The sequence below is a fragment of the Spermophilus citellus genome (assembly GCF_964194105.1).
Source record: "Spermophilus citellus genome assembly, chromosome: 2".
NCBI lineage: Eukaryota > Metazoa > Chordata > Mammalia > Rodentia > Sciuridae > Spermophilus > Spermophilus citellus.
This window is the reverse complement of record NC_138183.1, coordinates 257236080-257260460: the sequence shown is the minus strand read 5'-3', so window position 1 is coordinate 257260460 and position 24381 is coordinate 257236080. Positions and strand designations below refer to the sequence as shown.

At 63.6% G+C, this 24381-nt stretch overlaps 1 protein-coding gene across 1 annotated transcript in view; it reads left to right on the top strand.

Annotated features, from left to right (window-relative positions):
- Window positions 1-24381, top strand: part of BRSK2 (BR serine/threonine kinase 2) — a 54860-nt gene that overhangs the window by 22239 nt on the left and 8240 nt on the right. The window contains exons 2-16 of the mRNA XM_081278552.1: window positions 4959-5053; window positions 6638-6723; window positions 12476-12616; window positions 12874-12990; window positions 13219-13252; window positions 13378-13446; window positions 13518-13664; window positions 15143-15174; window positions 15467-15631; window positions 15800-15897; window positions 15970-16120; window positions 19134-19199; window positions 21061-21121; window positions 21424-21997; window positions 22524-22572. Coding sequence (XP_081134678.1) covers window positions 4959-5053; window positions 6638-6723; window positions 12476-12616; window positions 12874-12990; window positions 13219-13252; window positions 13378-13446; window positions 13518-13664; window positions 15143-15174; window positions 15467-15631; window positions 15800-15897; window positions 15970-16120; window positions 19134-19199; window positions 21061-21121; window positions 21424-21997; window positions 22524-22572 — 1885 coding nt within the window. The remainder of the gene's footprint in view (window positions 1-4958; window positions 5054-6637; window positions 6724-12475; window positions 12617-12873; window positions 12991-13218; window positions 13253-13377; window positions 13447-13517; window positions 13665-15142; window positions 15175-15466; window positions 15632-15799; window positions 15898-15969; window positions 16121-19133; window positions 19200-21060; window positions 21122-21423; window positions 21998-22523; window positions 22573-24381) is intronic.

Sequence of the window (24381 nt, the reverse complement as noted above, 5' to 3'; positions counted from 1 at the left end):
GCCTTCTGGTGGGGCTGCAAAGCTCCATCAGGACATCCAAGGGCGGTGGCCGATGGGCTCTGGCAGGATCCTGCTGCGTCCGCCCTTGGCGACACAGCCCGGGCAGAGTGCCTGCCCTGCTGGGTGGGACTCAGTTTCCCAGGTGCCCACGCGTGTCTGGCCCCGACACTCCCTCGGACCTGTCTCCCGGTGCCCGAGGTTGCAGTCAGCATTGTGAGTCTCCAGGTGCCAGCATCGTGCTGACCCCTGTGTGGAGAGCTGCGCCGGCCAGGCTGCGCATCGTCACCCCAGGCAGACGGGAGCCGCTGCGTCTTCACACCGACTGCTGCTCACAGAGAGCAGGCTGAGGAAGTGGGTCACCGCATTGCGGCGGCCACCCAGAAGCTGGGCCACCTGAAGGGCCCAGTTCAGGGTGACATCCACTTGATTCCAGAGCAGGGCAGTGGTGAAGGGGGCCCAGGGCGCTGGAGCGCTCCATAAGCCCTGTCCCCAGCAGCCCTCCTGAGGTGGCAGGGCCTGGCCTGCCCTGGGTGGCTTGTCCGCTGACTCAGGCCTGGGCACTCGGACGCGTCCTGCCTGCGAGGAGCCTCACTCCCCAGGAACTGCAGGGAGGCTGCTGCTGTGTCTCTGTGCCCAAGGACCGCTGACTCCACAGCGGCCCCGCGGGGCCAAGTCAAGGCCTGCCCCAGGGCTGCCAGAGACCAGGCTCTCCTGTGGGGCAAGGGCCAGGTCCAGCACCAAGGACAGCACCCTGTGGGTCCTGGTGGCAGAGCCCCGCCTCTCCCTGCAGCTGAGGCATCTCAGACACACTGAGAGGGGAGGTCCTCAGCATGCTGTAGCCCACCACTCACTCCCGCCACATCCCCTCGCGGGGCCTGTGGCCAGAGGGGCCCACCCCAGGCCACTCTCTGAACTCATACCCTCTCTCATACCCAGCTCCAGGTGGCCCTCCAGGCTGGTGACTCAGTGACCCTGGGGCTGGCACCTGCTGCAGTGCACCAACAGGGGGCATGGAGGAGGCTGGGTGCCCGTTGACCCTCCACCTAGCAACTTCTCAGGCACTGGAGAGCTGAGTCCACTGCTGGGGGGCATATCATGGCTGGGGAGGGCCAGCAAGGGACGGGGATGCCGTGAGAGTAGGGCCTGAAGTATGGGGAGGGTCTCCAACACCACTTGCTCCTCCGGAAGCCCACCTGGGGGCCACCTCTTCCTTCTACTGGCTCCGGGCTCCTGGGGACAGGGCTTATGGTGACAGCCACCTAGATAGTTGCTAAGACAAAGTTCCTTGGTATAGCCCATGCTTGGCACCCCCAAATATCACTACAAGACCCCCAGAGGCCAGTGCCATGCAGGGCAGCAGCCAGGCTTGTGTCGTAAGGGCCACTATGTGCAGTGTCATGAATCTCAGGGGACAGGCATTGAAGGCCTGCACCCTGTGTCTTCCTGTGAGGCCCAGTCCCTGAGGAGGGTGACCCCTGGGGACAGGGTGATGATAGAGGGGCAGATGGATCTATAGCCACAGTGCTCTCCAGCGTCCATCTCCCAATGCTTAAGCCCGTGTGGGGAGACCAACAGGAGGTTGGACACAGGGATGTCATGAGAGGTGTGTGGCCTCTAGCTGGTCCCAGAGTCCTGCAGCCTCATGACCCACTTGGGATGTAGTGAGGACAGCTGGCCAGGGGCCAGGACTCACTGAGGAGGGCCACAGGATGGGCCCAGGCCCTGCGTCCCCTGCCTACTGGCCACTTTGAGATGGGTCCTCCTGCCTTCAGGTGCCTTGGTGTCAGGTGGCTTGTGCTGCAGCCTAGGGCCCACGTGTCCACTGCCTCCCCACCCTCCAGGAACCCGTTGCCAGCACTGTCACGTGCCTGGGGGACCCCACTCACACCAAGGAGCAGCAGGACAGGGTCTGGGCAGGACCTGCCCCGAGGTCAGGAGCTCCCGGTGCCGGCGGTGGGACAGCCCCACGGGGCCCAGGTCCTCACTGTGGCCCCAGGGCCCAGGATGCCGGCAGCCCTTCACTGCCGAGGGCTCCGAGGGCTCCGGCAGCCCTGCACCCTCCCTGCCCCTGCCTCCCGCAGACACGGTGGTGGGAGCTGGAGGTTCCTCGGCTTGGGTCCCACCCATGCAATTATCTGTGACACGTGCACTTTCGTCTTGAGCTAGCCTGGAGTGTGTAAAGACAGTAATTAGAGATAAAGTCACAATTGGAAAATAAGCCCCAGCGAGTGAGAGGGCTGGGCGATTCAGGATGATCCTGGGCTTCCCCCAGTAGCCGCCCGGCCCACAGTCCCAGGGGCTGCAGGGCTTGGACCTCAGGACCGGAGGGCTCCCGAGGGCTCGCTCGCCACTCTGCCACCAGGGAGGTGGCCAAGCACCTGGGCGCCCAGACACCCAGCCCTAGGGGCCCCTGGGGCTGTGGGAGAGGAGGACATGGGGCTGATTCTCTCCCGAGGGCACCCAGGAGGGGCACCTGCCTGCTGGGCTTTACGGAGTGGGCAGGAGTTCTCAGTAGTAGGGAAGGACGTTGTGGTCAGAGGGAAACTAGTGAAAGGAGGTGGAGACGGAGGGAGAGGCAGGGATCAAGGACACCAGCATGGCTTCCCTACCCGGGGCTGCGTCCTAAGGCCGGAGGGTCTGAGCAGTGGTGGCTTCTGTGCCTGTTGTCACTGGGCTGGACGGCACTGCCCACAGGAGGCCAGGAGGAAGGCCTTGCACCTGGCAGGAGCCTCTTGTTTGGGTGGCCCTTGGTCCTCCCAGCTGGACCCTTGATGCCAGAATCTCCCCTCCTGGAGGCGGGGTGGAGCCCAGGCCATGCCCAGCAGATCTTGGGGGCACAACTGGTGGGGGGGGGCAGTGGCTGCACCCTTTTTATGTCCGACTTCTGGGACTTTGGTCCTTGGCTGCTGTCAGGTGCTCTGCCGTCCATGCCCACTTCCTGTTTCCTAAGCAGGACCGCGTTTCCCACACACATCATGTAGCCCCATCATCTGAGGTTGCCCATGCGTGTGGGTGTGTGTGCACATGTGTAGGCGTGTGCACGTGTGTGCATGGGTGCAGACGTGTGATGCATGTACAAGTATGTGTATGTGTGTGTACGTGTTTATGCATGCGTGTGTACATGCATGTGTCAGTATGTGTGCTGTCCCTGTATGGGGCCCTGAGCTCTGAGACCAGCATCTCCCCTGAGGTCAGCCAGTAGTGTCCACCTGTAGTCCCTGATATCATGTTTGTAACACTGTGTCTTCAGGGCTGCTGGGACCTTGGCTGCTGTGCTGTGAAGGCAAGACTCGTCCCCTTTGGGACATTCACGTCCGTTCTCCCTGAGCTGTGCAGAGCCAGGCCGAGGCTGCACCCTCCTGCCCTGGGACGGTCTGCTGTCTGCCCCTCCCGTCCCACTGGTCCTGCTCTCATTAGATCTGGGGAACACAGGGCTGCGTTCTGTCTTTGGGGTCTCAGGGTTTGGCTTGATGGGACAGGAAGTTCCAGGAGCTGGGCCGATCTCCCACTTCTTGTGGCCCTTGTGCCTCTGGCCTTGTCTCTGTCTGGGCGGTGCTCCGAGGTGTGGCCTTGCGGACTGCAGGAGCCTCTCCTGTGTGGGGCTCTTGTACCTCCTGGCTGTTCCCTGGGTCTCCTGAGCCTCCAGCTCATGTGGGGACCTGCTGGACCTTGTTTGACCTGCTGCACCCTGGCCACGTGCAGAGAGTCTCGTGTCTGTTGGGGAGAGCTCCCAGTGTGGGGGGCACCCCTGTCCTGACTGCTGTGCGGAGGAGCCACTGCCAGCCCTGGGTCAGCTGCAGCGCTTGCCAAGGTGGCTCTGAACGATGGATGGGCAGAGCTGTGGACGCCGTTCCTGCTGGGCTCTGCGTTCCCATCTGAGCGGGAACCACAGGCAGCTGGCGAGGCCCGGGAGCCTGCACCAGGCCTGGGCTGGCGTTCCTCAGAGCACACCCCGCGGAGGGCAGCGGCTGCTCCTGCCTAGGGAAGCTCGCAGACACCCAGGGTCCCCTGGCCCTGCTCCCCGCAGGCTGGCCAGGGAAGTGTCAGCCTATCTTGGGACCTCTGGGCCAGGCCTGGAGGAGGCACCTGTGCCCAGCCTGGGACACAGGCTAGGGGAGGTGGCAGGGTTCCCTGGGATCTGTGGGAGCTGATGACCTGCAGAAAGCAGGGCCACCATCACTACCAGAGGCAGGGACTGTGATGCCAGACTCACAGGCATAGAGCCTGTCCTGCAGGATGTGATTGGTGGTGAAGATCTGGGCTCCAGAGGACAAGCTGAGACCAGGGCCAGGGCCAGGGGAATGTTTCCAAACCATGTGACACACAAAAGCTTGATTTCCCACCTGAGACAAAGGGCTCTTACAAACAGGAAAAGCGGCACACACGTGTGCACACGCCAGCCTGCCCACAGGCTAGGGGAGCTGGGGAAAGACCATACCTGGCCGGGGGCAGCTGGGCAGTTGACATGGCAGGGTGGGGTGGGAGACCAGGGCTCCATGGACATGATGAGTAGAGGTGGCTTGAGCACCCGTCCCCAGGGCTCCAGGGAGGAGGGTCTTGGGCCACAGGAGGCTGGGTGGAGCTGCCTGGGGAGTGGGCCTGGGCCTGTCCTGGTGTCCTGGGGCAAGAGTGATGTGGCCTCAGGCACAGGTCTGTGGGCTCCCAACTGGGATGGCCTTCCCCTGTGGAAGGATGAGGGTTCACGGTGACCAAGGCTCAGGGAGGAGTGGGCTTTGGGGGGCAGCGTGCCACCTTTCCATGGAGCTGTTCTGCCAGTAACCGAGGGACCCCTGGGCAGACGGTGACCGTGGAGCCCAGCAGGCTCGGGTGCTCTGGGAGGGAGGGACAGGGTGCAGACCCTAAGCGAGGAGCCCAGTGGGAATGGTGCGTCCCTGCTGGCCAGGTGCAGGGTGCCGCGTAGCCCTGAGTGGCTGAGCCTGGTCCTCTCTCTCCTGCAGGCCTTGTGAAGCTGGGAATCCACTGTGTCACGTGCCAGAAAGTCGCCATCAAAATCGTCAACCGTGAGAAGCTGAGCGAGTCTGTGCTGATGAAGGTGAGCTAGCTGGGTGGGGTGGGGGCGGGGCCTCTGCAGTCCCTCTGGATGGGGACAGGCGCCCCAGGACCTCCTCCTCCCCTCTGCCCACTCCTCCTGGCCACAGCAAGTGGCTTCCCTGGCCTGAAGGACAGGCCCCTAGCAGACAGACCTCCCTGGTGTTCCCACCTACTGCACCTGTTTCCCCAGTTAGAACAGAGGAGACCTGTCCCTGAGGAGCCCCTCCCCACATCAAGACCAGGCTGGGGGCGGGGCTCATGTGCTGGAGTCTGGTCACTGGGACTAGTGCAGCTCCGTGGGTAGGAGGCTCCTGGGGTCTGTCCAGCCCTCAGTGGGCTACTGAATCCTTGGGGCATTATGAGGCCTGACTTTGGTGGGTCAGAGGCCCCGAGACCCTGTTTCCACCATATGGGTATGGGACGGGCTGGGGTTGCTGCAATGGCCAAAAGAGTCCCCTTCAGCAGGGCTGAGGCCGAGTCCCCGCCTGGGTGCTGGACAGCTCTGATGGTGTCCTCGTTCAATCCCTCATCCTCCAAGGTGTCTGCTGTTCTGGCCACGCAGGTGCACAGGGCCTGGGGGCATCTCTGCAGGGCAGAGCTGGCCTGGACCAGGCCTGGTGGTGGAAGCCAAGACAGGTGACAAGGACAGGGCTTAGGTTAGGGTTGGGAGCAATGGCCAGGATGAAAGTGACCGAGACCCAGGGGGATTTAGGGACTGTTGACGTTATAGTTTTAAGGATGCGTGGCTGCTGGAGGCAGGGATGGGTTCAGACACTGGATTGGGAAAACCAAGCACCCGGTGGAGAGTTGCGCAGCTGTAAGGGGCAGGACAGCAGCTTGGGTGGACTGGAGACTTGAGGGGTTGGGAGCTGACCTCTGACTCTGCCGTGGGGTGCAGCTGAGGCTCAGGGGGGCCAGGGCAAAGGCAGCACCCAGCTCAAGTGGGGCTCAGGATGAGTGCTGAATCTGGGACACGTGAGTGGGAAGCAAAGAGCCCAGTGGCAGGAGGCCAAAGTGTGGGGAGGAGGCCTGGCACCATGGGGGGACCAGGGGCAGGTGCAATGAGGGGCACTGAGCTGCCACCCTCCTGCCTGGGTGACTCCTCTCTGCCAGCTTCTGCAGGGCAGAGCAGATGTAGAGGAGGGTGAGGCCCTGCCTGCCTCTCAGACGCAGGCCTGTGGTGTCCTCTGTCCACCATGCTCTCAGGGGCCACTTCTGACCTCTCTGGGCCCTGGGACAGGCTCTGGGCTCCCCGTGAAGGGGTGGGGGAAGCCAGGACATTCTTCTCACAGCCTGCTGTGCTGCACATGTATACATGAGCTTGCACACAGCTGGCTGCGCACCCACCTGCAGCCCTGCCCAGGCTACAGCTGCCCAGGTAGGTCTGTCCTGGCTGCTCACCCCGGGCTCGCCTGGAGCAAGTCATAGCCACATGCAGTGGGGACCAGGCCAAGGGCACCCTTTTCCCTAGGCTACTACCCCCAAAGCAAGGTCAGATAGTGAGTGGACAGGCAGTGCTCTGGTGAGGAGAGCTGCTGGTCAAGCCCTGGCTTTGAAGGTGGCCTGATAATCGTCCACTTGGCAGGTGGAGCGCGAGATCGCCATCCTGAAACTCATCGAACACCCACATGTCCTGAAGCTGCATGACGTCTATGAGAACAAAAAATATTTGTAGGTATTGCTGGGCTGGAGTGCTGGGCTGGAGAGGAGTACTGGGCTGGATTGGAGTGCTGGCTGGAGTGGAGTGTTGGGCTGGAGTGGAGTGCTGGTTGGAGTGCAGTGCTGGGCTGGAGAGGAGTGCTGGGCGGGAGTGGAGTGCTGGCTGGAGTGCACTGTTGGGCTGGAGTGGAGTATTGGATAGAGTGGAGTGCTGGGCTGGAGTGCAGTGCTGGTTGGAGTGCAGTGCTGGGCTGGAGAGGAGTGCTGGGCTGGAGTGGAGTGTTGGGCTGGAGTGGAGTGCTGGCTGGAGTGCAGTGTTGGGCTGGAGTGCAGTGTTGGGCTGGAGTGCAGTGTTGGGCTGGAGTGGAGTGATGGGCTGGAGTGCAGTGCTGGCTGGAGTGGAGTGCTGGCTGGAGTGGAGTGTTGGGCTGGAGTGGAGTGCTGGTTGGAGTGCAGTGCTGGGCTGGAGAGGAGTACTGGGCTGGAGTGGAGTGTTGGGCTGGAGAGGAGTACTGGGCTGGAGTGGAGTGTTGGGCTGGAGTGGAGTGCTGGCTGGAGTGCAGTGTTGGGCTGGAGTGCAGTGTTGGGCTGGAGTGGAGTGTTGGGCTGGAGTGCAGTGCTGGGCTGGAGTGGAGTGCTGGCTGGAGTGCAGTGTTGGGCTGGAGTGCAGTGTTGGGCTGGAGTGCAGTGCTGGGCTGGAGTGGAGTGCTGGCTGGAGTGCAGTGTTGGGCTGGAGTGCAGTGTTGGGCTGGAGTGCAGTGCTGGGCTGGAGTGGAGTGCTGGCTGGAGTGCAGTGTTGGGCTGGAGTGCAGTGTTGGGCTGGAGTGCAGTGTTGGGCTGGAGTGGAGTGCTGGCTGGAGTGCAGTGCTGGGCTGGAGTGGAGTGCTGGCTGGAGTGCAGTGTTGGGCTGGAGTGCAGTGTTGGGCTGGAGTGGAGTGCTGGCTGGAGTGCAGTGCTGGGCTGGAGTGCAGTGCTGGGCTGGAGTGCAGTGCTGGGCTGGAGTGGAGTGCTGGCTGGAGTGCAGTGTTGGGCTGGAGTGCAGTGTTGGGCTGGAGTGCAGTGTTGGGCTGGAGTGGAGTGCTGGCTGGAGTGCAGTGTTGGGCTGGAGTGCAGTGTTGGGCTGGAGTGGAGTGCTGGCTGGAGTGCAGTGTTGGGCTGGAGTGCAGTGTTGGGCTGGAGTTCAGTGCTGACTGGAGTGGAGTGCTGGCTGGAGTGCAGTGTTGGGCTGGAGTGCAGTGTTGGGCTGGAGTTCAGTGCTGACTGGAGTGGAGTGCTGGCTGGAGTGGAGTGTTGGGCTGGCGTGTAGTGCTGGCTGGAGTGGAGTGCTGGGCTGGAGTGGAGTGTTGGGCTGGAGTGGAGTGTTGGGCTGGAGTGCAGTATTGGGCTGGAGTGGAGTGCTGGCTGGACTGGAGTGTTGGGCTGGAGTGGAGTGCTGGGCTGGAGTGGAGTGTTGGGCCGGAGTGGAGTGTTGGGCTGGAGTGGAGTGTTTGGCTGGTGTGCAGTGCTGGTTGGAGTGGAGGGTTTTGCTGGAGTGGAGTGTTGGGCTGGAGTGTAGTGCTGGGTGGAGTGTAGTGCTGGCTGGAATGCAGTGTTGGGCTGGAATGGAGTGTTTGGCTGGAATGCAGTGTTGGGCTGGAGTGGAGTGTTGGGCTGGAGTGGAGTGTTTGGCTGGTGTGCAGTGCTGGTTGGAGTGGAGGGTTTTGCTGGAGTGGAGTGTTGGGCTGGAGTGTAGTGCTGGGTGGAGTGTAGTGCTGGCTGGAGTGTAGTGCTGGCTGGAATGCAGTGTTGGGCTGGAATGGAGTGTTTGGCTGGAATGCAGTGTTGGGCTGGAGTGGAGTTTTGTGCTGGAGTGGAGTCTTGGCTGGAGTGAAGTGCAGGGCCGGAGTGAGTGCTGGGCCAGACTGCAGTGCTCATTGGACTGGAGTCCAGGGCTGAAGTGCAGTGCTGGCTGGAATGCAGTGCTGTGGTGCAGTGTAGTGATTTGGTGGAGTGCAGTTCTGGCTGGAATGCAGTGCTGGCTGGAGTGCCGTGTTAGGCTGGAGTGCTATGCTGGCTGGAGAGCCATGCTGTGGTGGAGTGCAGTGCTGGGCTGGAGTGCAGTGCTGGATGGAGTGTAGTGCTGGCTGGAGTGTATTGCTGTGGTTGAGTGCAGTGCTGGCTGGATTACAGAGTGGGCTGGAGTTGAGTGCTGGCTGGAGTGCAGTGCTGGGCTGGAATGCTGTGCAGGTCTGGAGTGCAGTGGAGTGTTGGACTGGATTGCAGTGTTTTAGTTGAATTCAGTGCTGGCTGGAGTACAGAGCTGGCTGGAGTGGAGTGTTGGGCTTCAATGCAGTGCTGGCTGGAGTGCAGTGCTGTGGTGGAGTGCAGTGCTGGCTGGAGTGGAGTGCTGGGCTTGAATGGAGGGCTGGCTGGACTGGACCTCAGGCTGGAGTGCTGTGATGAGGTGGAGTACAGTGCTGGCTAGAGTGGAGCTCAGGCTGGAATGCAGTGCAAGTCTGGAGTGTAGTGCTTGCTGGAGTGCAGTGCTGTGTTGGAGTGCAGTGCTGGCTAGAGTGCAGTGCTGGTTGGAGTGGAGTGTTGTGCTCTAGTGGAGTGTGGGGCTGGATTAGAGTGCTGGCTGGAGTGCAGTGCAGGGCTTGACCGGAATGTTAGGTTGGAGTGCAGTGTTGTGGTTGAGTGCAGTGCTGGCTGGAGTACAGAGGCTCCCTGGAATGGAGTGATGGGCTGGAGTGCAGTGCTGGCTGGAGTGCAGTGCTGGTTGGAGTGGAGTGCTGGGCTGGAGTGGAGTGCTGGCTTGAGTGCAGTGCTATCGTGGAGTGGAGTGCTGGGCTGGAGTGCAGTGCTGGCTGGAGTGCAGTTCTGTGGTGGAGTGCAGTGTTGTGGTGGAGTGCAGTGCTGGCTGGAGTGGAGTGCTGAGCTTGAGTGGATCACTGGCTGGACTGGGCCTCGGGCTGGAGTGCAGTGCTGAATGGAATGCAGTGCTGGCTAGAGTGGAGCTCAGGCTGGAATGCAGTGTAGGTCTGGAGTGTAGTGCTGGCTGGAGTGCAGTGCTGTGGTGGAGTGCAGTGCTGGCTGGAGTGCAGTGCTGTGGTGGAGTGCAGTGCTGGCTGGAGTGCAGTGCTGGTTGGAGTGTTGTGCTCTAGTTGAGTTCTGGCTGGAGTGCAGTGCTGGGCTGGAGTGCAGTGCAGGGCTGGAGTGCAGTGCAGGGCTGGAGTGCAGTGCTGGGCTGGAGTGGATTGTTGGGCTGGAGTGCAGTGTTGTGGTTGAGTGCAGTGCTGGCTGGAGTACAGAGCTGGCTGGAGTGGAGTATTGGGCTAGAGTACAGAGCTGGCTGGAGTGGAGTGTTGGGCTGGAGTGCAGTGCTGGCTGGAGTGCAGAGCTGGCCGGAGTGGAGTGCTGTGGTGGAGTGGAGTGCTGGCTGGAGTTCAGTGATGTGGCATAGTGCAGTGCTGGGCTGGAGTGAAGTGCTGGCTGGAGTGCAGTGCTGGCTGGCCTGGATCTCGGGTGCAGTGGAGTACTGGGCTGGAGTGGAGTGCTGGCTGGAGTGCAGTGCTGTGGTGGAGTGCAGTGCTGGCTGGAGTACAGAGCTGGCTGGAGTGGAGTGATGGGCTGGAGTGGAGTGCTGGCTGGACTGGAGCTCAGGCTGGAGTGGAGTAGTGGGCTGGAGTGCAGTGCTGGGGTGGAGTGCAGTGCTGGCTGGATTGGAGCGCTGTGTGATGGGGTGCTGGCTGCAGTGTGGGCTGGATGGGTTGTGGAGAGGCCATGTGGCTGGCAGCACAGGCTCTTTCCACACCCTCTGTGATCTCTCTGTGGGTGTTCTGGTGGGCAGTGGAAGAGCCTTGTCTCAGGCCACAGAGACCATTGCTTCTCAACCAGACCCATGGGGCTCATAGAACCATCAACTTGAGGCCATTGTGGGGTTGGAACAAACTTTCTGGAAAAGGGGCAGGGGTTGGGCAGGAGCACTTGGACCCTCCTAACAGTGGCCCTTGAGCCTTGTGGTTCCTCTGCCAGGGTGGCCACAGCTCCCTACCCGCACTGGGCCTTCCACCTACCAGTCTCCCTCAAGGGACCTGGGGTCCCTAGCTGGCTGACCTTTGTCACCACCATGGTGGCCACAAAGCCTCTCACCCTGGCATACCTAGGTGGGACTCCCAGCTCCCCTGTCCACTGCATAGACCATGCCTGGCCTCACTGAGCTTGCCTGCAGAGCTCCATGTGCTGGTCTGGGCCAGGTAAGGGGTGCATGCAGAAGGGTGCTGGACGTCCTGAAGCCTGGAGCCCCTCCCCACTGCCCACCTCTCCAGGGCTTGCTGCAGACGCAGTATCATGCTGTCCTGGGCAAGCTGCTGAGCTCTCTCGACCCCATTTCCTCATCTCTGATCGGGACAGTGCACTGCTGGCCAACTCTGAGTGTTTACCTGGTGGCAGGAGAGCCAAGGGCCCCTCTCAGTCGAGGATGGGATATAGTGGGTGGGGTCTGTCACCACAGACCTGGAAGCTGTGGCAGAGTGCACCTGGACCTCTCACCCATGTGGGGGGCTGCCAAGGGGCCCAGCAGGGGTGACAGCTGCACCTCGTCCTTCTGCCCTCTCTGACCTACCAGGGTGGGGGCAGGTGGGGGCACAGGCAGGGTTGGGGCAGGCCAGGCTCACGTCCTTGTGGCACAGGACTCCTCCTGGGCTCCCACCTCTGCTGGGTTCCTATGGAAGCCTGAGCCGGGTGCCTGCATGGGACGGTAACTCTGGAGAGGCTTCCCAGCAGGGAGAAGGGTGGGGGAGAGCAGGTGGGACACTGCCTGGCCAGAGACAGAGGACAGGGAAAGGAGGAGCCCAGGGGGAGGCCAGAGAAGCCAGGTGTGCTCCCAGGGACCCCCAAGCTCACCTGGGTCGCTGTTCTGAGGCCCTGCGGAGCACCATGTGGCCAGTGCTTGGGCCCTGCCCCGCATGCTGCCAACTCCCCAGACCAGCCTTCCTGCCCAGAGTCCCACCCAGTGCCCACACGTCCGCCTTCTCAGTGCAGACAGGTCCTCCTGCCGCCAGGCTGAGCCTGTCCTTGGTGCCACTGCCCCATACCCACTTGGGGGTGTCTCCCGCTTCTGTGCTGTCCCCATCTGTTCACCTGCCCCATGTCCCTGAAGTTACACCCAGGCCCCACCTCAAGGGCCTCTACACAGCATGTTCTGAGCCCCTCCCCAGTCTGAGTAGGACTGCAGCTGCTCCCCTGAGGTCACCAAACACCAGAGTCCAACTGCCCGTGGCCCCTGCTGCCCCCATCAAGAAGCCAGCCTCTCGGGCTCTACCCTGTGGCTAAGTGCCTGAGGCAGGGAGAGGAGCGTCAAGCTGTGCCAGTCCGAGCAAGTTCTGCCATGCTCAGAGGAGCATGGGACAGCCCCCTCCATGGGGAGGCAGTGCTGGCCACCTGCTGAACCTAGTGCCCCCTCACTGATCCCTGTCTCCTCAGGCATCCCATGACCTCAGCCCTGCCCCCTCTGCACAGCAGCTACTGGTCCATGGCCCCACCCCTGGGGCAGCACTGAGCAGCCCTCCCCACTGCATGGGGGCCACTGAGGTGTGAAGGGTGGGACAGGGCAGCGCCCGTGCACCACCCCCTCAGAGCCCAGCCCACCTGCACTGCTTCGAGGTCCACCAGAGACCCAGCCTGTCCTCCACCCAGACCCTGGGCTCCCTAGGCTTGCGCAAGAGGGCCAGGGTGTGCGTGCCAGGATGTGGCAGTGCGGCTGCTGATGCCCCCTGTCCCGCAGATACCTGGTGCTAGAACACGTGTCCGGGGGGGAGCTGTTCGACTACCTGGTGAAGAAGGGGAGGCTGACCCCCAAGGAGGCCCGCAAGTTCTTCCGGCAGATCATCTCCGCGCTGGACTTCTGCCACAGTCACTCCATATGGTGCGGCCCCAGCCCGAGGCCAGTGTCCACACAGCTCCCTGGGGCACTTCCCAGGGCGCTCAGAGCCACTGTCGGGACCCCAGCACGCTGGGCCAGGATACCTCCCCTTCTCTCAGGCCCGCGGGTTGGCATTGGCCACTGTTGGTCCAGCTCAGGATGGGGGTTTGAGGGAGGGCTGCAGTTGGTCAAGGGCTGTCTGTGAAGCCCAGTGGAGGGTGTGGGACCTTGGCGAGCCAAGCCCGGGCCTCCCTCCCCAGCCACAGGGACCTGAAGCCAGAGAACCTGCTGCTGGACGAGAAGAACAACATCCGGATCGCAGACTTCGGCATGGCGTCCCTGCAGGTGGGGGACAGCCTCCTGGAGACCAGCTGCGGGTGAGTGGTGCCCCTGCGTCTCTGTCTGCGGTGGGGGAGTGGTTCTGGGCTCCAGGCCTCAGCTCCCGCAGAGCATGTGGGGATTTAGGTCGTGGGAGCCTCCTTGGGAGCCAGGGGCCCGCTGGGCACCCTCCCAGGCCCGGGCTGGAGGGGAATGCCTCTGGGCGGGGCGGGGCCTGGACGGCAGGTCGTGGCCTCCGCTCGCTGACCCACCACTTTTGTCCTCAGATCCCCCCACTATGCCTGCCCGGAGGTGATCCGGGTAAGTTCGCGCTGCAGCCGGTGGTGGAAGGGGCCGGTGGGTAGGTGGGAGCGCCTCCGCCCGGCCGGGCCTGGCCCGCGCCACCCCAGCCCTGCCCCCGCCGACCCGCTGCCCTCCGCCCGCAGGGGGAGAAGTACGACGGCCGCAAGGCGGACGTGTGGAGCTGCGGCGTGATCCTCTTCGCCCTGCTGGTGGTGAGCGCCCGCCCCGCCCCCGCCCCGCCCCGTGCCCGCGGGCCGCCGTGACCGAGCCTGCCTGCCCACAGGGGGCGCTGCCCTTCGACGACGACAACCTGCGGCAGCTGCTGGAGAAGGTCAAGCGCGGGGTGTTCCACATGCCGCACTTCATCCCGCCCGACTGCCAGAGCCTGCTGCGCGGCATGATCGAGGTGGACGCGGCGCGGCGCCTCACGGTGCGTCCTGCCCTCCGGGACCTCGCCTGGGGGCCCGCCCCTGCGCAGCCCCCGCCCCTTGCCGGTGGTCTGCTGGGCCGAGGAGTCACCAGGGGGCTGGGCTCCTCAGGGTGCATGGGTGACCGCACCAGTGCTTGGGCATGTGCTCTGGGGACCAGTGATGTGCCCAGGTGTGTGGACGCTTGGGCATGTGTGCCAGGGGTGGGAGTGAGTGTGCCAGGAGTGTGTGAGCCAGCTGTGGGAGTTAGTGTGCCGGGTGCCATGTGTGGGTCAGGTGTGCCAGGTTTTGTGTGCCCAGGTGTGGGAAAGCGTGTGCCAAGGTATGTGCACAGGTGGGGGAGTGTGTGTGCCAGGGGTGTGTGCCAGGTGTGGGTCAGGTGTGCCAGGGTTTGTGTGCCCAGGTGTGGAAGAGCGTGTGCCATGGGTGTGTGCACAGGTGTGGGAGTGAGTGTTCCAGGATTGTGTGCCAGGAGCATGTGTGCTCAGGGGTGGGAGTGAGTGTGCACAGGTGTGGGACAGCATGTGCCAGGGGTGGGTGTGCCCAGTTGTGGAAGGGTGCATGCAAGTGTGTGTGCACAGGTGTGGGAGTGTGCCAGGGGTGTGCACGTTCAGGGTGTGTGTGCCAGGTGTGGGTCAGTGTGAGCCAGGGTCCTTGTGCATAGGATGGGAGAACACATGCCAGATGGGTGTGCTCGGGTGTATGAGTGTGTATGAGTGTGCGTGTACAGATATGAGAGAGCCTGTGCAGAGATGTGTGCTCGGCTGTGTGCCCGGCTGTGTGCCCAGGTGTGGGATTATACAGAAGTGGGTGTGTGCACAGATGTGAGTGCGTCAGGGCCGTTTTGCCTGGGTGTGCGTGGGCATGCCCAAGTGCTCAAGTGGGTGGCAGGTCTGTGCCTGTGTGACAGGGAAATGCTGGTGACCACGCTGGGCATCTCCCTAACTGCTGTCCTGCCTCTGGTGTCCTGGGGAAGCCCCTGGGCAGAGTGAGGCCTTCCCTGAAGGTGGCTGCATCAGGCGAGGGGCCCTCCTGGCAGGACGGCCATTGCCCATGGAGAGGAGCAAGTGCCCTCTGGGCTGGCCTTTCCAGGAGGAGGAACTGTCTCTCTCCCCCAAGCAAGCTGTCACTGAATCTGTGGAGAAGGGCTGTAGTGGGGCTGCCTGGCCTCCTGACCACACTGCACCAGCCCTCCCTGCCACCTGGCCCTCCTGGCTTGGGCTGCTTTCCCTCTCTGCCCTGGGGATCCAGGAGAACCTGGCCTAGGCAGTTGCCTGGAGGGCTCTGCTGGCTCCTCTACCTCCCTCCTCCCAGGCCCTGCCCCTGCCCCACCCTCCCAGCCCCCTCCCCTGGTTGTCTGTACCTGGGGAGGCAGGGCAGGGGTGCTGGCCTGGGCCCCGCCCTGCCTCCCCGCTCCTGCTCTCCCTGCCTCCTAACGTGGGCGCCCCCGTACTAACTCCCTTTCTCTCTTTCCTTGTAGCTAGAGCACATTCAGAAACACATATGGTATATGTAAGTAGCTTCTCTGACCACTAATGCCCGCTTTGCCTGTTGCTGTGGCCTGGAGGGCCTGTGAGGAGGGGGGAGGGCACTGGCCAGCATGGGCTGCCCCAGCCTTGCTGTCAGCTGTCCTGTGCTGGTGTGGCAGGACGCAGGAGGCCTGCAGGGGCTGGTCATAGAGACAGCAACAGGACTCAGGGGCCCAGATGAGGGCGGGCCTCCCACCCTCCTGGCCACCTTAGGGTGGGTGGAGTAGCCTCGGGCCAGCTGGAGTGAGTGACCCCTGGTGCTGTGTTGTCCACAGAGGAGGCAAAAATGAGCCTGAGCCAGAGCAGCCCATCCCCCGAAAGGTGCAGATCCGTTCACTGCCCAGCCTGGAGGACATCGACCCCGACGTGCTGGACAGCATGCACTCCCTGGGCTGCTTCCGAGACCGCAACAAGCTGCTGCAGGACCTGCTCTCTGAGGAGTATGTCCTGGGTGGGCAGGAGGGGCTGGCTTGGCCATGGGCTCCACGCTCCAGCTCTGGCAGCTTTGGGGAAGGCGGCCAGAGGCAGAGTCCTCCTGGACCACGGGCAGGCACACTATCCAGGAGTGTTTGGGAGCCAACCCTCCTGGTGCCTCTCGCCGAAAACAGGGAGAACCAGGAAAAGATGATTTATTTCCTCCTCCTGGACCGGAAAGAACGGTACCCCAGCCATGAGGATGAGGACCTACCCCCCAGGAATGAGATAGGTATGAGGCCTCCAGCCCATGCTGAGTCCTGGGGCCTGCTGGCAGCCAGGGCTGACCCCTGTCTGCACACAGACCCTCCCCGGAAGCGTGTGGACTCCCCGATGTTGAACCGGCACGGCAAGCGGCGGCCCGAGCGCAAGTCCATGGAGGTGCTCAGCGTGACAGATGGCGGCTCCCCGGTGCCTGCGCGGCGAGCCATTGAGATGGCCCAGCATGGCCAGAGGTGCGTGCCTGCCCTAGGGTGCCACACCAAGGCAGCACCCTCCTAGGCTGCTCTAGACCTGGCCTCGTCTCTTCCCACTGGTCCTGAGATCTGGGCCAAGGCCACTGGCTGATCAGAACTGCACGGTGCTGGGGTTGCTAGCAGGACCGCACAGGCTGAGCTGGACTGAAATGGACTAGGCTATGCTGGGCTGAGCTAGGCTGAGCTGAGCTGGACTCAGCGTGGCTGGGCTGGACTGGGCTGAGGGGCTGGGCTGAGCTGAGCTGGGTGGGCTTCACTGGGCTGAGCTGTGCTAGGCTGGACTGGACTAAGCTGTGCTGGACTGATCTGAACTGGGCTGAGATGGGCTCAGCTGAACTGGGCTGGACCAGGCAGAGCTGAGCTGGGCTGGGCTGACTTGGCTGACTGAGCTGGGTTGATTTGAACTGGGCTAAGCTGGACTGGGCTGGGCTAAGCTGAGCAGAGGAGAGCAGGGCTGGGCTGAGCTGGGCTGAGCAGAGCAGGACTGGACTGAGCAGGGCTGAACTGGGTTGAGCAGAGCAGGGCTGGGCTGGGCTGGGCTGAGCAGAGCAGGGCTGGGCTGAGCAGAGCTGGGCTGGGCTGAGCTGGGCTGAGCTGGGCTGGGCTGAGCTGGGCTGGGCTGGACTGGGCTGGGCTGAGCTGGGCTGAGCAGAGCTGAGCTGGGCTGAGCAGAGCAGGGCTGTGCTGAGCTGGGCTGAGCAGAGCAGGACTGGGCTGAGCAGGGCTGAACTGGGCTGAGCAGAGCAGGGCTGGGCTGGGCTGGGCTGAACTGGGCTGAGCAGAGCAGGGCTGGGCTGGGCTGGGCTGAGCTGAGCAGGGCTGAGCAGAGCAGAGCTGGGCTGAGCAGAGCTGGGCTGGGCTGGGCTGAGCAGAGCAGAGCTGGGCTGGGCTGAGCTGGGCTGAGCAGAGCAGAGCAGAGCTGGGCTGAGCTGGGCTGGGCTGAGCTGAGCAGAGCTGGGCTGGGCTGAGCTGGGCTGAGCAGAGCAGGGCTGTGCTGAGCTGGGCTGAGCTGGGCTGAGCAGAGCAGGACTGGGCTGAGCAGGGCTGAACTGGGCTGAGCAGAGCAGGGCTGGGCTGAGCAGAGCAGGGCTGGGCTGGGCTGGGCTGAGCTGGGCTGGGCTGGGCTGGGCTGGGCTGAGCAGGGCTGAGCAGAGCTGAGCAGAGCTGAGCAGAGCAGGGCTGGGCTGGGCTGGGCTGAGCAGGGCTGAGCAGAGCAGGACTGGGCTGAGCAGGGCTGGGCTGGGCTGGGCTGGGCTGAGCTGAGTAGAGCAGAACTGGGCTGAGCTGGGCTGAGCAGAGCAGAGCTGGGCTGAGCTGGGCTGGGCTGAGCTGAGCTGAGCTGGGCTGAGCTGAGCTGAGCTGGGCTGAGCTGAGCTGGGCTGGGCTGGGCTGGGTTGGGCTGAGCTGAGTAGAGCAGAACTGGGCTGAGCTGAGCTGGGCTGGGTTGAACTGGGCTGGGCTGGGCTGAGCAGAGCAGGGCTGTGCTAAGCTGGGCTGGGCTGGGCTGAGCTGGGCTGAGCAGAGCAGAACTGGACTGAGCTGGGCTAGGCTGAGCTGGGCTGGGCTGAGCAGAACTGGACTGAGCTGGGCTGAGCTGGGCTGGGCTGGGCTGAGCAGAGCTGAGCTGAGCTGAGCTGGGCTGGGCTGGGCTGAGCAGAGCAGAACTGGACTGAGCTGGGCTAGGCTAAGCTGAGCTGGGCTGGGCTGAGCTGGTCTGGGCTGGGCTGTGCTGAGCTGTGCTGAACTGGACTGAACTGGGCTGAGCTGGGTTGAACTGGGCTGAGCTGTGCTGTGCTGTGCTGGGCTGGTCTGTCCTGTGATCAAGCCATGTTGAAAGCTGCCAGTCCAGAAGGCTTGTCCCTCATTGATGTTTGACCCTCTGTGGGTGGCCAGTGGCAGTGTTGTGGCCAGGGATGTGGAATCTGGGGGAGTGCTGAGTGGGTGTGTGTCCCGTAGGACCCCTGGAGGGAGAAAGGGTGCCCAGAACCTGCATTGCCTGGGTGGGACGGAGCTGTAGGAGGTGCTAGGTGTGGCCTCTGTGCAGGGGTCTCCAGTCTTCCCTCCCCAGGTGGGAGTCCTAGTTGTGTGGGACAGACATGGGCCTGGAGTCCCATCGGCCCTGGCTGTCATTGTTCAGCCTTGGGGTCTGGGCCAGCACCCCACTGCCCCCTCTCTCTAGTGGGCAGTGGGGTGCCAAGGGCCTCACCAAGGAACTTGCCAGAAACTGTGGAAACACAAGGCAGCTGGGTGGCCATCAGGATAAACTGCCAGACCTCAGTGCTGGCTCCAGGCCCTCACCAGGGATCAGGGCTGGCTGGACCTTCAACCCCAGGGTGCCAGCCCTCAGGGTCCTCCTTCCAGTTCACCAGCTGCCAGCCTGGGGCAGCCAGGGTCCCCCTTGACACGCTTTCACCCAGGGTCTCCTCTGGTGTCCTGCTTGCTGTAGGCATGCTGCTCCTTGCAGGACCCTCCCAGCAGCCCGAGCGCATGCCTTCTGCTCTTGTGGCCATCACCTTCCCTGGGCCTTGCAGGGCAGGCTGGGGGCCAACCTGAGCCCTTCCCACCCTGCATGGCCTGAACTCCTGCCCCAACCCCCAGGCCTGGCTGCTGTGGGGTGGGACTGCCCCAGGGTCTCAGAGGCCTCTTGGCCTGGCACACCTAGCCTGCTTTAGCTTCTGGCTTGGCCTCTTGGCCCTGGGCCACAGGGGCCACTGGCCAGGACTGGAGGGGTCCTGGGGCTGGGGTGGGGGCTGGGCATCCTGCGAGGCCTGGCCACCCTGCCCAGCAGGTTGCTCAGGCAGGCTGGCTGTGGCTCCTGCCCCGTCCTCTCTCGCCGTCTCTGTGTGCTGGTCTGGGGTTGTCAGGTCATGCCCTACTCAGGGCTGTGTGGAGGTCTCGCCTGTGTGGCCCGGGCGGCAGACGGGCCTGGCAGTGACCTGCGTGCGTGTGGCCGCGGCAGTAACTCTGTTTTCTCGCTTTGTTCCTGCTGTAGTAAAGCAATGTTCAGTAAAAGCCTGGATATCGCTGAAGCCCATCCCCAATTCAGCAAAGAAGACAGGTACACACCCTGCCCGTCCGTCCGCCCTCCCAGCCCCAGACACACAGCCCCTGCCTGGCCAGGCAGGCACAGGCAGGGCCTGGAGGCGGGGCTGGGCTGGGCTGCAGACGCTTCCTCACCCCTGCTCTCTGGGAATGGAATGTCCAGCCAGCCAAGGAAGGAGCAGGGCCAGCTGTGCTGTGGCCCAGGAGGGGTGGGTTTGCTGGGGCAAGGCTGATGGCCAGCCCGGGGGGAAAGAACCGCACACGGTGCGTACACAGGCCCAGGGTGGGGGGCACCACTATGCTCCCCACCCTAGGAGCCCCACGTGGCAGCAGGGAGGCCTCCCTTTTGCTGGCCCTTGGCCTTGGTCCAGTGGGCCTGGCTGGCACTGGCTGCTGTGGCCCTGCTGCCCATCCCATAAGGGCTGGGATCAGCCACCCCGTTCCCCTGTGCTGGCAGGTGGTGGCTGACACCCTGGGTGGGGGCACTGCCTGCAGAGCTGCCTCCCAGAGCTCTGGCCCCTTGGGCCTCGTCCCTGTGGAGCCTGCCTGTGCCCTGGCCCCTCCCTCACCCTGCACCCCTCCACTGTCCTCAGGACCGCGCCTTTCCTGCCGTGCCAGTTGTAGCTCAGTGACCAGGGGCCAGGCAGGAGGCCTGCTCAGCCCCGGCCCTGCCGCAGGTCCTCTGCTCTCCTTGCGCCAGGTGGCAAGCTCCTGGCTGGCCTGGGGAGCCCGGGTCCTGATCTTGCTTGCTCGTGGCTGCTGCCCTCAGGGCACCCCCTCTCCCTGGACACCTCCTTGGGGCCGGGCTCCCTCTCTGCCCCTGGGCTTTGCCCAATGCTGGCCCAGGCAGGCTCCTGGCAGAGGGTCTCGCTGCCTCCCTCTCCCTTGGCAGTCAGGTGGGGAGACCTGCAGGTTCCTGCCATGGGGTCCTTCCCACAGGTGCCCGGGGGCAGCTGGGAGCCAGGCAAGGGCCAGGGTGGCCAGGGTGCTGGCGCCCTCAGTAGCTCCTGAGCCTAGGAGCCAGTCCTCGGTATGGGCCGGGAGGCCCTTTGCAGCCGGGCTGGCCAGCAGTGGGCACACTGGGGGGAGTGTGGGATGGTCTTTTACTCTTTCCTGTCCTCTTCTCTCCTGTGGCTGCCACCCCTGCCCCCGTTTCCCTCCTCTAAGGACGGCAGGTGCCGCTGCCCAGGGGTGAGATGGCCTTTGCTTGTCCTCTCTTTTGGTGTGGTGGGGCCAAGGCCTGTGCCTGCCCTCAGGCAGCTGCTCACCTGTGGTGGTGGACACATGGGCTCTCTGCTGTGCCTGGCCGGTCTTCAGCCAAGTGGGGCAGTGATGGTGCAAGAGGGGGGCTCTGGGCTGGCCGCAGGCGTCTCTTGTGGACATTTGTGGATGTGGAGGGCTGGGCTAGTGCCCAGCTGGTGGTCCACACACCCGTCGCTGTGACAGCTCAGCCTTGGGGTCCGTGCTCAGGCGGCAGGGGAGTGGACCCAACAGGAGGCTTGGCGAGGATGGGGCTGGACCCAGTTCACAGCAAGCCTCCACCTTGCCCCTCGTCCCTCCATCTACCCAGGGGCCTGCAGACCTTGCTGAGGCCCTCTGGGCACCTTACCCTGTGCCAGGCCTGGGCTGCTGGTGGCTCCTGTGTGTGGGGAGGAGCCCAAGGACCCCAGCTGCACACTGGGTGCTGATGGGTGAGGTCAGCAGGATGATCCTAGGCACAGCGGTGCATCCAGGGACCTCTTAGGGTTGGCAGGTGTGAACCAGGCCCCAAGGCCTGGGGCTCTGGGCTGGGTCTCCAGGCCCCTTGGTGTCCACCTGGGGAGAGGAGCAGGAGCCCCTCCTGGCCGAGTCACTGTTTTGTCCTTTGCCACCCCCAGGTCTCGGTCCATCAGTGGTGCCTCCTCAGGCCTGTCCACGAGTCCACTCAGCAGTCCCCGGGTGAGTGTCTAGCCATACTGACCTCAGCTGTGGGTCTGCCATCCCGCGTGCGCAGGGCGGGGGTGGGCACAGGCCGGGACTCAGGCTGCCTTGTGGCTGCTGCTCTTGCTAACTGCACGTTCTTCTGTTTGTGTTGTTTGTTTCCTCGTCATTCTGTTTTCTTTTGTGGCCAACCCTCCCTGGCTGCCCGTCCGTCCTGCTTGGGGTCCTGTTTGATGCTCTGATGCTGGGTTGCATGGGGCGGGTGGGGCATGTGGGCGGCTGCATGTCACCCTGCCCGCTTGTTCTCTGCTCCCTCGTAGCCCATTAGAAAGTCCATCCTGCCCCCCCCTCCCCCCGAGCTCCCCTCCACGGCCTGCCCCCTGGCCACCTCCCTGGAGCCTGAAGCTTGCCGGAGCACCTCGCGGCCTGGACCCGTCCTCCCTCCACAGGCCGCCCCACGGCCCAACCCCAAGACCCAGACCTTGCCGTGCAAGGCCAAGCTCACCGACAAGCCACTACAGGGCACCACGTCCAGTCCACTCCCTGCCTGCACCCAGGCCCAGCCTCCTGTCGCCAGCCTCAGCCCCCCGCTGGCCTTGCCCCCAGGCCCCCTGGCCCTGCCACCCCCTGCCCGGCTCCCTCCCGCTGGGACTGAACCGAACACCAAATCTGTCCCCACCATACAGGTGACCCCTCACCCCTCGCCGAGGGGCAGTCCCCTCCCTACCCCCAAGGGGACGCCCGTCCACACGCCAAAGGAGAGCCCAGCCGGCACGCCCAACCCCACACCGCCATCCAGCCCAAGTGTTGGAGGGGTGCCCTGGCGGACACGGCTCAACTCCATCAAGAACAGCTTCCTGGGCTCTCCCCGCTTCCACCGCCGGAAACTTCAAGGTCAGAGCCAGCACCGGCCAGGGCAGGGGACAGCTCCAGGGCCTGCCCAGCCCTATTGGAGTTGCCTACAGATGGCAGGGTCTGGGGGCTGCTCTGCAGCCTTGGTGCCCTCTCAAGTCTGCCCTCACCCCATCCCAGCTCCTCCCCTCACGCTCCCCACTGTACCCTGTATCCCCCGCCTTCTTGGGGGCTATTCTACCAGAAGCTGTGGCAGCAGCCACGTTGCCCGAGGCTCACCTCACACAGGCTGGGCCAGCACCTCTGGGTGTCGGCATCGCCAGCTGTCAGCTCGAGCTGCCTGAGCCCAGGGAAGAGGGTCGGCTGCCACGCACGGGTGGTGGGCAGTGCACAGGCCCTGCACGGTGCTGGGTGACCAGCTGGGTCTGGGCTGGTTGGAGGCTGAAGGAGACACAGCTCGACTTCAGCACCAGAGGCTGGACAGCTCCCTGCAGGCTGAGGGCTGGTGGGGTTGATGGGGGAGCTGGGGCAGGGGCTGAGCCTCTCCCTCTTCTTCCCTTGTGTGCAGTTCCCACACCCGAGGAGATGTCCAACCTGACCCCGGAGTCCTCCCCAGAGTAAGTGGATCCTGGAGGTCTCCTGGCACCTGGACACCAGACCAGCTGGGGAGGGACTTGGGAGACTCTTCCTAAGGGCAGGTGGGGGCCTTCTCGAGGCGGCCCTGCTTGTTCCCCTGGTCCCACTGCAGGCAGGGACCAACTGGGGCTGCTGAGTCTCACCTTGGGCCCCACTGGGGTGAGGTGTGCAGGGGGTGCACTGTGCTTCCCAGGGCCTGGGAGATCGTAGGGACAGTTGGGTCTCAGGAAGTCAGGCTTTGCTGAGGAGGGACAGCTGCAGGATGCAGGGCTCAGCAGCAACATGGAGGACCTAGCAGGCTTGGTAGGAGCTTGGGGACATGGCCTTGGCAGAGGCTTGGTGACGATGGAGTGGGCAGAGTGAGACCTGGCCCTGGCCCTCTTGAATGCTGAACTTGAGGAAAGGACACCCAGGCAGGCAGAGCCATGGCCACCCTGCAGACACCAGGTGCCTGTACACATCCCATGGTGACGCCTGTGAGCGTCCAACCCTCTCTTTGTCCTCCACAGTGGCCTCTACTGGTCAGCTCTCTGGCCACTGCTGATGTACATGTGTGGAAGTGCTGTGTGACCCTTGTGCAGTGCTGCTGCAGAGCACAGCCTGGTGGGGGTCTTGTGGCCTCTGCCCACAATGGTGGTGGGGACAGCCTTGTCAGAGCGAGGGGAAAGACTTATCCTGCCATTGGTGCTCAGTAAGGAACCCCGGGAGGCAGCCTGCTCTGTGCTGAACCCTCTGGGAGCGGCATATGCAGGGAGCCGTGGACTTTCTGTCACGTTGTGGCGGAGGCACGGTGGCCAGCGGGTGCCTGGGAACCCTATTTGGTTCTGCTGTCAGTTGGGCTGCTGTCAAAAGCTTTCAGCCTCAGACTTGCAAGTCTTCTGGGTTTTGGAAAAGTTGGAAGAAAGCACCAACCCGCTTCCTCTCTCGCTGGTGGGGGCCCTCGGAGCCTCATCCCCTCCCAAGGGCCTGAGCAGATGCAGTGGCCCCCAGGCTCAAGACGCCATCACCTCCTCCGTTCTGAGGACAGGCTCCCTTGATTGCCCACAGTGTAACCCGCTTCCTTGCGAAGACTGGAGAATTCTCTCCTCTTGGGAAGCCTGTCAAGCAAGGCCCCCTTCCTGAGGGGTGGTCTGTTTCCCTGAGTTCCCGGATCTAAGTGCTGTTCTCATCCCCAGACACCTGGTGTCCACACCCAGGCTGGACGATATGGCCCAGCCATGCGAACATTAGAGCTCCAGCAGAACCACCCCAGCCCACTCAGGCCCCTCTGGTCATTGGGCTTCTTTTAGACAGGGGACCCTCTGTGCCAGATGCCACACCACAGAACCCAAAGTCCAAGACCTCAGTTGTTATTCTCTGTCTTCCTTGAAGGAGGGGCTTCAGAAACCCCTCTGTGTCTTCCTGTCTGCTCTGTAGGAGGCCCCGAGTGCCCCTGGTCTTCAGGCCCTGACGTGGGTACTGGGCATGGTCAGGCCAAGAGCTTACTCAGAGAGCTTCAAACAAGATGACTGTGGGCTTTGGGCAGCAGGAGCATGAAGGGGCTGGGTGGGAACCTTGTGCTCAAAAGTCATGCTGAGCCTCAGGCCAGCCCAGGGCGGGTGCTGCCCGCGCAGGTCCTCCTGCCCTTGCTGCTCCCCCTATCTGCCCTGGGCCCAGCTGCTGGCAGTGGCATGGGGGTATCTCCCTCCTGCCAGCAGCCTCTGCATGGCCACCCCAGCCTGTGTGGGTGCACTAGATGTGTTTGCCCTCCGGCTGCCGGTGTGCAGGCTGGTGGCCGTTGGGGAGAGGTC